Here is a 13,224-nt window from a genome sequence, read left to right on the forward strand (position 1 = left end):
TTCATTATAAAATAAGACTTTTCTAATGAGGCTATTGTTATACTATAGAGGGACCACTGACCTAGAAACAGAAAGTCTCAAGCTTGTCCCAGCTCTGTTGCTACTTCTTTGAACTTTTGTCAATTCACTTAATTCTCTGGGGGCTCCACTCTCTGCATCTCCGTAGTGAGGGGCTCGCCTGTGTGAGGATGGAGGGCCCTGTCTAAAATGGGAACATTCAATGACAGAACCATCTAGCTCTCAGATCATGCAGCCAGTCTCATGCTAAGTGGCATGTGATGTTGTAAGATAGGTTTTATATTACTTACCTCCCTTGCCCTGGATCTCTGGATCACAAATGATGAATTGAACTCTTATGCTGCCATGATTAAGGAAGGTCTTGTTCACAAGGGGACTTTTTAGGTCTTCTCTTTTGGTTTTGGAGTCTAGATCACATTTAAAAATTTCACCTAAATTGAATTAGCAGCTCTCTGATGAGCTTGAGTTTGTAATTCTTTATTCTAGGAAAGTGATTAAAAGAATGTTGCGTTCCTGAATCCATTTGGAAAACAGATGGTAGGCTATACTTATAGAGTGACTTCATCTTTACAAAGTGCTTTATAAACAGCAGTTAAGCAAAGAAAGTCAGCACTATGGTTTTTGAGCCTTTTCATACTGGACCTGATTCTTATAGTCTGGAGGAAACAGAAGAACCATTTCTTTTTCCTTTTATTAAGTCATTAATGCCAGTGTGTTAGACTGTTAATATGGCAAATAATTCCCTAGTGACTTGAGTTGATGAATTGTTGAAACAAAACTATATATAGGGGGCAGCTGGGTGGCTCAGTGGATTGAGAGTCAGACCTAGAAATGGGAGGTCCTGGGTTCAAATTTGGCCTCAGACACTTCCCAGGTATGTGACCCTGGGCAAGTTACTTGACCCCCATTGCCTAGCCCTTACCACTCTTCTGCCTTGGAGCCAATACACAGTATTGACTTCAAGACGGAAGATAAGGGTTTAAAAAAAAACAAACCAACAAAACTATATATATACCACCTATTCCCTTTTCACCAATAGAATTAGGTCTCTGTGATAGGACTCATTTCCTTTTGGCTCAAGTGTATCTATTAATATATTTTCTGGTTAGTCAACTGGCTTGGTATTGTTTAAAATCCTTTTACTTAATGGCAGGTAAAGTATGCTTAAGTTTTAAGGAAGCATTTTTTTTCTTCTTTTTCTCTTTGAAATCTAAATTTAGGGCATTGATATTGGGAAAGCCCCACCCTCCATTCCGGGTACAAATAAACAGTTGCCTCCAAACTATGGAACCTATCCAAGCCCTGTTCCATTGGGTCCAGGCTCTACAAACTCTTTGGAACGGAGGAAGGATGGCAGCCTCCCCAGACCTGGCACAGGCGTAACAAGTCGACAGAAACCTGCTCCCCTCCCTGCTTCAAGCAACATACACCAGCCTAGTTCTTCACAACAGATTCAGCAAAGGATTTCTGTACCTCCAAGTCCTACGTATCAACCATCTGGTCCTCCCTTATTTCCATCTGGAGAAGGCAGGCCTGAACTCCCCTTAACTGTGGCTATTAGACCATTCTTGGCCGACAAAGGATCAAGGCCTCAGTCTCCCAGAAAAGGACCTCAGACAGTGAACTCAAGTTCCATTTACTCCATGTATCTTCAGCAAGCTACACCACCTAAGAATTACCAACAGGCTGTGTATAATACTCTAAATAAGTCCGTTAAAGCAGGTAGATTGTATTCATATTATTTTTCCCTTGGCAGAAAAAAAATTCACGTTTATATGTTTTATAATCCATTCACATCTTAATATTCTGTTCATGTGCCATTTGAGTTTAAGTAGATATTCAGATATGGAATGTAGGTGGATAGGGGAGAGAGTACATTTAAAATAGTCTTGCAAAATGCTAGTGAGCAAATTTGCCTCTTTGTTTGTCTGGCTTCTAATGTCTATGTTCTAACTTGACATTCAGGCAAATGAGTGTGGAGTATAGCTCTTGGGTAAGTGAGATTTTTAAAACCTTTATCTTATTGTGAAGATCAGTGTTCCAGCAGGGGCTTCATCTTTGCATTTCTTCAATGCTGAGATGTTCTTCTGTTTCACTGCTATAGTGACAAAGACTACTAGGTTTAAGTCTCTCAAGCAGGGAGGGAATAGGGGCCGAGAGTTCTTCTCCTTCTTTTATACTTGTGGGAAAAGAGGCTGCTACCAGTATCTGGGAAGAGATGAGACAAAGGAGCCTTCTGCCAAGGAAAGCCAATCTCTGGACCCAGCAGATGAAAAAGGCATTAGTTTGAGTTTAGTTTACTTCATCTTATATTTAAAGTACTGTAGGGCTACAGATGATCATAAGGCTTTCTAGAAGAAAGATTGGCAGGATCTCTCTGAATATCACTGATGCAAATGTCGTGTTCCTTGCCTGACAACAGAGTACATCTGGTCCAATGTGGGACCCGCCTAGATATTTTAAAATGTTTCTGGTTGAGGGTAGAGATATGGTTTCTGGACGTTAGTTGTATGGGGGATTTATCTTATCTACTGGGCATCCAGAATAGTTGATCCAGCTCATGAATCTAGGGTACCATTGAGAACCAAGGTTTTGCAAAGCATCCTAGTGGCCCAAGTATATTAACAGGGTGACTCTTCCATTGATTCTAGACTGAATAGACCCCACAGGTTTTTGTGGGTTTTTTCCTCTGAGGGCACAAGGTAGGATTTTCAGAAGCAGCCATTACAGGTTTGGTGTGTAGTTTTTTTTTTTTACCCTCATCCTAGGATCCCCTTCATGCATTAAAATTGAATTTTATTTACACACAACTACCACAAACATATCTATTGTATAATGCAATGGTTCATCTATTTTCTCTCTCCCCTCTCCTTTTTCTCCCTCTTTTCTTTCTGTCTTTGTCAGTCTGTCTTTCTCACATTCACATATATTTCCTTGTCATAGGGAACCCCTAGTGAGAACTCCCCCCCCCCCCCCCCCCCAATACCATTGCAGGTTGTCACCTACCCTGCAAGTTTTAGACATAAAGAGTTGCCTGGGGCCCTTAAAGTTTATACCTAGATAGTTTTTAACCTTTTTTTTTTTAACAGTACTAGTGAGGAACATGCCCTGGCAATATCTTCTCTGTATCTTTAATAAGCTCTGAGAAATGAGCACGCACAGATGTTTCCCATTAGTGATTGCACAAATGTCAGGTGTTATCCTTTGAAATGCCCTTCACCATGCTTTTTGTTTCCTTCAGTTTATGGGAAGCCTGTCTTGCCATCTGGCTCTGGCTCTACTTCTCCATCACCACTACCATTTCTTTATGGACCTTTGTCCTCAAACACATCACAACCACAGCCTGCTTCTGAACTTACTGAGAAAGATCAAGAGCAAGAAAATATCCCACCTTCTGGGGAAAATAGCAATGTGGAAAATATTCCACGGCCCCTCAGCCCCACTAAGCTCACTCCCATTGTCCATTCGCCTCTGAGATATCAGAGTGATGCAGATCTGGAAGCTCTGAGAAGGAAACTGGCCAATGCCCCTCGGCCTTTAAAAAAGCGCAGTTCCATCACAGAGCCAGAAGGCCCCAGTGGACCAAATATCCAGAAATTGCTATATCAGCGCTTCAACACCCTCGCTGGTGGGATGGACAGTGCACCTTTCTATCAACCAAGCAACTCACAGGACTTCATAGGCACCTTGGCAGATGTTGATAATGGCAATACGAATACCAACGGCAACCTAGAAGAGGCTGTTCCCACACAGCCTACAGTTCCTCCACCTGAAGAGCCTCCACCATCATCAGATGCCAACGATAATGAATTGCCAACCCCTGAAACTGAGGAGCTGATTAGCACAGAAACTACCAACCAAAGCCCTGAGACTGCAGAAGATAACAATAACAATGTGGCTGTGTTCCCAGCTGGGGAACTGGTACCACGCCCCACCGTGGAGGTCAGTTCTCCCAGAGAAGAAGAGGCTCCTGCACCACCTGCTCCTTCCTCTGCTGGTCTTCCAGCTGCCTCAACAGCGGCGACAACGGTGAGTGACCCACAGCCATCTGTTCCAAGAGAACCTTGTTCAGCCAGGGTCCTTTCCCTGACCTTTAAGGTTATAGAAGATTGGGGGAAGTTTGCTGGTTTATTCTTCTCTACTCAGGCACATTTTGTCCTCCTGGTGGGGAGATGTTTCAGCCAGGAAATTCAGTTCAACAAATGGTTATTAAGTATTCATTTTATGTGAAGCCCTGTGCTAGGTGCTAGGGATACAAAGACATTCATGAAACAGATCCTGCCCCCAAGGAGTTTACATTTTACTGGAAAAGTCAGTGTGTGCACAAAAAAAATTCAGTGTGTATATTAAGTATGAGGTGATTTGAGGAGGCAAATATGATTAGTATGAGGGGAAGGGATCAAAAATTTCTGAGTTAGAACCTGAGCTGAGCCTTGTTAGGTGAAAAGGATTCTGAAAGGGAGACAAGAGACTTGAGCAAGGGGAAATGGCCCAGATTTAATTAACACATAGATGGCCGATGAAGAGTTGAATTCTAGTTTGGCAGGAACATGTCGGGTGTGTGAAAGGGTGTGATACAAAATAAAACGTGGAAAAGCAGATTTGAGGCAGATTGTGAAGGGCCTTTAATGCCAGGATGAGGATTGGATTTTGTCCTAAATGCATTTGAAACCATTTAAGATTTTTGAGGAGCATGTGTGGGGCAGAGGTTGGATGGAAGGTGACATGGTTTGATCTGTTCCTGATGGCCTTTCTACTTTATTTAGAGTAAGATTGCATTGGTAACTGTGAGGATGGCCTTAAGAGGGGAAGAGAATGATGCAGGAAGACTTTGCACAAGTTCAAGCAGGAGGTCTTTATCAGAGTATTGGCCTTAGTAATAAAGATAAGGGGATAGATAGACATGAGAGATAATGTGAAGATATAATCGACAGGAGTTGGCAACTGATAAAACCTCATTGACCAGGAAGATGGTAGTGCCCTCACCAGAAAATGGGTGATTTTGAAGGAAGGGCAGAAATGGTTTTGTTTTGGTTATCTTGAGTTTGATTTGCTTGTGGGATGGGGAAAGCTTGGGGATATTCAATGACAGTAGGAAATGAGCCATTTGAAGGACAGAGAGGAAGATGGAATGAGTGGAAGGGACCCTCTGAGAGGAAATAGGAGGATGAAATCAAGCAAAAGGCCTCTGAATTGGCTTTTAGTTCTAAATCTGCTATAAGAAGGGGTGGGGGCACAACTAAATAATTCCTTATTACCTTTTTAATTTTAAAACTAAGTTCATGAGTATATTTTTGGTTTTCTTCGTGAACTCGGTAAGCCATCAAATTTTTAAAAATACACACACTTAGGTTTATTAATGACCCTTCTAGCTTTGACTTCTTTGATTTAAATTTACAAATTATATTTAGTAAGTTCATAGAAGTTAAAAAAAAAAGACTTGTCATATCCAAAAAGATTGCAATCAGAAGCTAGGCTGGTTGGTCGACACTACAAGGCGCAAAGGCTAGAAAGCTTGGGACAAGTTTGTAGAATCATCCAATTATCTACAAAGATGGATTGTCTATTAGGGAACTGATCAGGGAGTGGAAAAGAAAAATAGGTGGAGTTATCATGTAGGTAGAGAGCCTTGAATGGCCTTGATGAGTAGGTGGGGTGTAAATCCTAGGAGTGACTTGCCAAGAGTTTTGTATTTGGAAGATAAAATGATGGAATCATGTTCCTAAAGAGTTCTTCCAGCCGCAGATCCCATAATCCTTAAATGATCTTGCTGGAGACAGGTGCTAGGGTGGTGGAAGGGGGACTGGAAAGGGAGGGTACCCATACTAGAGAGAGAGTGAATGTAGAAGGGGGAGGTAAATGAGAGGATATGTCAGGTGAGAGAGGGAGGGAGGAATCAGAGGATTGCAGTGGTTCCAGTTCCCATAGGTTTTACTTACAGAACTTGTTTCCCAAATCTCTAAGGTCTTTTGTTAACAAAAGTTGAACTAAACCACATGTTCTCTTTGCAGCAGATTAAACGTACAAACCTGAAGAAACCAAACTCTGAAAGGACTGGTCATGGACTGAGGGTAAAGTTTAATCCTTTGGCTTTGCTCTTGGATGCATCTTTAGAAGGGGAATTTGACCTGGTACAAAGGATAATCTATGAGGTGAGCCTCTAAACATTAAGAACAGTTTATTGTTCTGGGGGCAATGAGAAAAGGATCTTTGTGCCTTCACAACAGACATCATTTCTCTTAGGTGGAAGACCCCAGCAAGCCTAATGATGAAGGCATAACCCCCTTGCATAATGCAGTGTGTGCTGGCCATCACCACATTGTGAAGTTTCTGCTCGATTTTGGTGTTAATGTGAATGCAGCTGACAGTGATGGATGGTGAGAGTGTTTATGTTTTATTCTATTTAGGATCCTTGCTAAATTCATTTAAAAAGTCAGCTTGTAGAGATTTCTCTGTGTGGAAAAAGCCTTTTGCAAACTTGTTAGTCCTTCCCTGAGGAGGCATATTGTAGTGGAAAGAATATCAGATTTATAGTCAGAAAACGCAAGTTTAATCTTTGCTCAGCTTCTTTGAGGCTCTGTGTCACCTTGGCCTTTTAAGTCCGAGTTTCCTTATTTATGAAATGAAGGTTTGGAGGATGTGTGGTTGCCAAGCTGCCATTGAACAATAGTGTAAGGTGCTCTATAAGTGGAATACTATTATTGATAATTCAGTCAACACCCATTTCAAAACATATTATTTAATCTTAAGAGAAAAATTTTTCCAGAAATAGTTTGCTAATAGGTTCCAAGCCATAAAATATAAACAGTTTGTAATTGTATAAATGTAAATAATCAAGTTTGAGTAATAGCATCTTAGAATTTGGGATGGACCTTTTTTACTCTCATTCTATAGGAAACTAAGATCCAGAGTAAGGGACCAGTAATAGTAGAGCCTGGACTAGATTGTGTATCTGCTGTACCTCTGAGGACCTCATGTTTCATATGCACATGTATCTTTGTACAACCATCCATTCATTTACCCACTCACTATGTCCCAGCCACAGGTAGGAAAATCTGCTTTCCTCTCTTTCATCTCTTTCCTCTCGTGCGATTTCAGGACACCTCTACACTGTGCAGCTTCATGCAACAGTGTCCACCTCTGCAAACAGCTGGTAGAAAGTGGGGCAGCAATTTTTGCTTCAACTATTAGTGACACTGAAACAGCTGCTGACAAGTGTGAAGAAATGGAAGAAGGCTATATTCAGTGCTCCCAGTTTTTATATGGTAAGGTTCCTTTCTGTGTGTGGTTAGGGGAAGGGTAAGCTTTAGAAAGCGAGGGGGGCGGGGTATGTACGTGTGCATGTGTAAAAATCATAGTTTTGCCCTCCTTGAGCATTTTGTATTGAGCTTGGTTATCAATTAGTCTTTTTTTTCCCCATGTTTGTCAGGTAGGCATATTGACTTTTCTGTCAAATTAAGTAGAAGATGCTAGGTTTGTAAGTGCAGGGAGTAATGAAGTTCTTCCTATCATAAGAAGGTAAGGAATTGATTGCAAACCAATGAGAGAAAGCAATGAAAAAGAAATCAGGAGAGTTGCTGTGGAGGAGCTGAGTACTACAGAGAAAAGGAAAGGAGTCCATGGGCTTCACCCAATTGCCACTGTCCTGTGATTCAAGAGGTTTTGACCCTCAGGCCAGAGAGAGTAAACTTGCTGGCTTTGTTCTCTGGCAGTTGTGCCCCCCACTCCCATCTGGCGCAGGACCATCTGTGGGGTCATAATGCCTGTCAACTTGGACAGTCACATGTACTTGTAGAGGTAAAACAGTTACATCTAGTCCTAACTCGCTTCATTGATTACCCCCCAGATATACATGATTTCAGCTCACCTGCATGGAGAATAGTGACCTACTACCTGCAAGGACTTATATCCAGGCCTGAGATAAACAATACATTGAGTCACAGGACAGTTTGCAAGTCAATAAGACAGAGTTTGTGTCCTCAAAATGCTGCTTACATGTTATGGAATAGGAAGAAGTGGGAGGGAAAGAGACTGCTTGGCATAAATGTTTCAGACTCATATACCAGGGCAGACAGACATTCTAGAAAAGAGTGTGGAGTCTTTAATGAGAAAATTCATTCTAACTTTCCTGCTTAGTAAAGGGCACACACAGTAATTCTAGTTTAATATCACTTGCTGCCTTTCCTTATTGGAGTAAATAGTCCCAGTGAATGGAATAGACTGTTTAGGATGTTTTGTTCATTTAGAAAGTTTGTTCTCAGGCTTGTGCTACTTTTTCTAAAGATTTGAATAACGACACATTGTCATAATTTCGTTGGTGAATGGTCCTAACATTTTGTTAAAATGTAGGAAAGCTTGTGATCCTTCGAGTGAGGGCTTCTTACTATGCTCATTTCCTGTGTGTCTCTACTGAAACTTTAGATCCTGAACAGATTCAGATTTAATGTCTCTCGTGTTTCCAATAACTCTTAACATTTGTTTTTTGAAAACAGGTGTCCAGGAAAAGCTGGGTGTGATGAACAAAGGAGTGGTCTATGCTCTTTGGGACTATGAAGGTCAGAACAGTGATGAGCTGTCGTTCCATGAAGGAGATGCCATCACTATCTTGAGGCGTAAAGATGACAATGAAACAGAATGGTGGTGGGCTCGCCTTGGGGAACGAGAAGGTTATGTGCCTAAAAACTTATTAGGGGTAAGTATGTGACTTGTTACATGTTATATTGCTTTCCTTTTCCTGTAGTCTTCTCCAACCCAAAGACTGAGTTACATCATTAATTAATTATTTTAATTAATTTTTGTTTATTAATGTAATGTAACCATGTAATTTGTAATTATAATATAAAAATAATAAAATAATGCATTTAATTAATGTAATAATACACATTTATTATGTTTAAGGTCTTGGGCTAAGCTGAGGAAGGTACAAAAATAAATCAGCCATTATCCTTGTGCCCATGGAGCTCACAACCGGGGGGAGGGGGAGGGGCGGGCGGCTAGTTATCAACTCACAGATGGCTATGTTGCAAAATTGAAAAACTGAGAGTCAGCATCACAGTTAAAGGAGACCCCAATAGTCTGGTGTACTTTCTGCGTAGAAACCCCTTCCCCACATCTCCAACAAGGCCTTAGCTTACAAGTGTCTAGTCTAGTAAGGGAGAACCTACCACCTCCTCAAACAGATCAGTGAACTTCTGGGATGATTCCTTACTTTAGCAACTTTTACTTATTACCTCTAATTTTGCTCACGAGGCTAAGGCATTACAAAGTTTAATCTTTTCTACTTGAGAGCCCTAAAAATTGGAGACTGCTTGTGGCACAGGGGAGATATATAGCATGTTGGGCTTTGAGAGTCAGGAAGACTTAAGTTCAGATCCAGCCTTAGAGAGTTAATAATTGTGCAACCCTGGGGAATTCATTTAAACCTCTGTTTGCATCATTTTCCTCGGCCATAAAATAGGAATTATTATACTGTCTTTCTCACATGTAAAAATTAAATGAAATATTTGTAAAGGAACTAAGTGCACAATATGTGGTATATGGTAGGCAGCACCCCATAGAATTTCAATAAATATGTTAACTTGTAAGCAGATGAGAAGTATAGCTTGAATCAGCTCTAAAGTCCACAGAAACTCAAGAGCTAAAAAGGACCTTAAAAGTCCACTTTGTACCTGTACCTGGTACCCCTTCACAACATCTGACAGGTAGACATCCAGTATCTACTTTAAAAGATTCAAGATCACATCTCCCCATGTGGCCCTTTCATTGCCTTTTCCTTATTCTAAGTGGGAAATACTTCCAGTGTTAGAAACCAGACCCAGCTGGCCTCATAACCAAAAAAGCAAGATGAACTAATCGCCAACATTTATTAAACAGGACTGTGTTGGGCACTGGTGGTACATACAGATCAGAAACATTAAGTGTAGATCTAAAGAAAAGGCAAAAGACAGTTCTTGCCCTCAGGAAATATACAGTCTAATTGGGAATAAAACACAGAGGGAATAGATAGCTACAATTTACAAAAATCTCAATAAATAATTGATTACAAAAGAAAATCATATATATTGAATGTAAAATCCCCAATTCTTATCCTTGGAAAAATAATCAGCCCGATGGGGCTCGAGGAGGAAGGAAAAGAGGACTTAGAAATCTTTCAAACTCCAACCCCATTCCCAGCCTCTGACACATTGTTTCCCTGGGCTAAAATCATTTTCTAAAACCTTAATAACTTCTTCAGATCTTCATGATTAGGGCTTGAACTCAAGATTTTCTGTCCCTAAAGGCAGTGCTCTTTTTCCTTCTTTGAACTGCCTTTTCCCTGTTAACTACTCCAACATCTATAAAGGTTGGAGAGAAGGACTCTTGGATTTATTGCTCACATGTGAAAAGAGCATCTTCTGTTGAGACTGATTGACACTATCGTATCACATGCATTGGAGATAATAATCCATAGAGAAGTGGATGCTGTTTTTGAGGACACATTGAATTACTCATTTTTTCCTTATTTTTATTATTGCTTTTCTTTTATTTTGATTAGAATATTTTATTTTTTTTTCTTTTTTTCTCATTTCTTGTACTAAAGGCACATACAATTAATTTTTTTCTGCAGTAATATAAATTTTATACACACACACACACACACACACACACACACACACACACACACACACACACACACACACACACACACACATATATATATATATATATATATACACACACACACTTGCTATAATATCAGTGCATACCCAAAAGCTTTAAACTGTGGGAAGCTGCCACAATTCTTAGCCTAAGAAGGAGAGCTTCAGATGTTTTCAGTTTTATTTATTCACCTTTGCTTTACCAGCATTTCACTTATATTTCTGGATGTATGTATAGTCCCTTCTCCTCTCTCTTCCCCAACCAAAGCAAAAATTGACCCATCTGATGTGTATGTTATCTTTGTAGTTTGTCCCTTCTGCCTTTTTTGGAAAGTGTTTGATTGCCCAGGGCACTTCTTAGTAAATGTCATTTTCCCCCTCTCGTGCAGCAGTTGTCCCAACTAAATTTTCTTCCTTTCTAGTTATATCCACGAATCAAACCTAGACAGCGAACCCTAGCTTGAATGTTGTGGAGCAGTGCAATTTTGCCATTACCAGAAGTCAAAGAAGATCTATTCTGCTGAGGGAATTTTGAAGCTGGAGAACTCTCACTTTAACGGTGCTCTCATTAACATCTGTACTTTGTAAGTGAGGCCCTTCCTTCTAATCTGCCAGCATCCATGCATGGTACTTCCTTGTGTGTCCATGAATTCTGTATTTTGCCAATTACACGAAGACAGAATAAATAAAAGGCCTTCAAAACAGTCACATAGAAATCCCATAAACTAGCTTTTAATTGCCCCCCCCCCCTCCAAATCAAATGTATGTAAAGAATTTCCTCCATCATATTTATATCAGGTGACAGTCATCCAGCATTGGGGAAAGGCATTTGGGAACCCTAGGCATGGTTGAAAAACTGCCCCCAGAGGCTTTATTTGTAATCATTGATCCCTTCAAGCCATTGAGAATGGAGTTTGCTGGCATTGAGTGTGGCTATGAAACTTTTAAGTTCCCTTCCTCAAGTAGCATCATGTGTTGTGCTGTCAACCCTGGGTTGGTCCCCATTTTGCTTAGTTCTATGCCATTAAATTTTTAAAATGGTTATTCTGCATTCTCTCCTTAACTACTTAAGCCAGATTCCCACAAACTGTCATGATTGCCAAGTCCCAGTTCTCTTTTGTAGCATTTCTTTGTGCCCCCACCCCTTCCCCATCCCCTCTGTTTACCAAAGGATCTCTTAAGGGAACTTGTCAGTGTTCTTACAAAATGCAGATGTTCTTTCTTAGGTCTAGATTTTGATATCCTATTTTCCAATTTGTTGAGGGTCTGCTAGAGACTGTCATACACTTCACTTCCACTATTGATTTATTCTACTGTCAAGGGCAAAAATTTTTCCTGGTATTTCCTTGAGATCTCTGGTATCAGGGAGCTTAAAGAAAAAGTTTAAACGAATGGTTTAATTTATTTGAATAGTCTAACCATGGTAGGTTCCCATACCTCCTAAGTTGAACGAGTTTGTTTCTAAAACCTTCACTGATCTGTGTTAATATTAATAGCCTAAATTTGTTCTGAATCTGAAAGCAGTCAGTAACACTGGAGCTAGAGTCAAGTCAAGTCAGAATTTCAAGGTATTGTATGTCCAAGTAGATGCGAAGAAAATAGTTGATCTTGTGTAAGTGACTAAGGGATGTGGTGCTGGCAGTTGAAAGGCTGAACTAGCACTAAGAACATTACTCAGTGCTAGTAGTATTGTGGTTAAAAAAAAAAGGAAATGAATCTCTGAGATGGAAATCCTTGACAAAGGGAAAAAGACGGGTGCATTGTTGAGCCAGGAGGACAGTTGCTATGGTTCTCAACAGTCCAATACCTAATTTTGGGGCCAGTTATGCAATAATGTTGTCCACTATTTTGTAGGTAAGAGGAAAGAAACTAAAGCACTTCACTGGAGTTTGAACTATATGATATGCTTTTATATACCAAAAGTATTTTTTTGAATTTTATCTTTGAGTTGTAGCAATGTTGGAAATATGTTTCTCATTAAAGTGTAGGATTTTTTCCATATATGTCTTGTGTATAATTTATATATGTATATCTATCTCTATATATATCTATTAAAAAAATTGATGCAGTGCTGTAACTGACCACATTTTAGCATTCCCTGTATATATGTATATTGTGGTGATGGAAAGTAGAAGGATATTGTTGAAAAAACCTTACTATATGAATGTGACAGAATCACTATTTCTAAGAGCCTTGATAATGTTAATTCTGATGTAAATGTGCACAAATAAACTATGGTTATCCCTGACTTGGATCTGAATGTATCTGTATCTGTTCTCAGGAAGAAGAAAAAAGTACCTCTGAAACCTGTCCTTGAGCCAGGGCTATTTTCCCCATACTATCTTCTGGCAAATGTGGCAGTTTCCCCTCCAGAACTGATTTTTGGTTATTACAATAGACCCATAAATAGTAATAACTGTTCAACTTTGTAATGGAAAGAATTTTAGACTTAACGATCTAGGGTGTGTCCTAGTTCTGCTACTTAATGCTTTTATGGCCCTGAGGAAATCGGCTCCCATTTCTGTGCTTTGGCTTCCTTATTGGTATGTAGGAACTAAATGATCTCTAG

General features: G+C 40.0%; 1 protein-coding gene across 19 annotated transcripts in view; it reads left to right on the top strand.

Moving 5' to 3' along the window:
- The window catches only part of PPP1R13B (protein phosphatase 1 regulatory subunit 13B), a 163,880-nt gene extending 150,977 nt beyond the window's left edge, over positions 1 to 12,903 (top strand). For 12 of the 19 annotated variants that reach the window (XM_007473485.3, XM_056811194.1, XM_056811190.1 and 9 more), the window contains 7 exons: positions 1,239 to 1,740; positions 3,260 to 4,047; positions 6,030 to 6,170; positions 6,262 to 6,395; positions 7,117 to 7,283; positions 8,511 to 8,710; positions 11,078 to 12,903. In XM_007473485.3, the coding sequence (XP_007473547.1) occupies positions 1,239 to 1,740; positions 3,260 to 4,047; positions 6,030 to 6,170; positions 6,262 to 6,395; positions 7,117 to 7,283; positions 8,511 to 8,710; positions 11,078 to 11,119 (1,974 nt within the window). In that variant the 3' untranslated portion in view covers positions 11,120 to 12,903. The remainder of the gene's footprint in view (positions 1 to 1,238; positions 1,741 to 3,259; positions 4,048 to 6,029; positions 6,171 to 6,261; positions 6,396 to 7,116; positions 7,284 to 8,510; positions 8,711 to 11,077) is intronic. The other 7 variants (XM_056811185.1, XM_056811191.1, XM_056811188.1 and 4 more) reach the window with 1 other exon arrangement.
- Positions 12,904 to 13,224: the final 321 nt, after the last annotated feature.

Source organism: Monodelphis domestica, chromosome 1 (assembly GCF_027887165.1).
Source record: "Monodelphis domestica isolate mMonDom1 chromosome 1, mMonDom1.pri, whole genome shotgun sequence".
Classification (NCBI taxonomy): Eukaryota; Metazoa; Chordata; class Mammalia; order Didelphimorphia; family Didelphidae; genus Monodelphis; species Monodelphis domestica.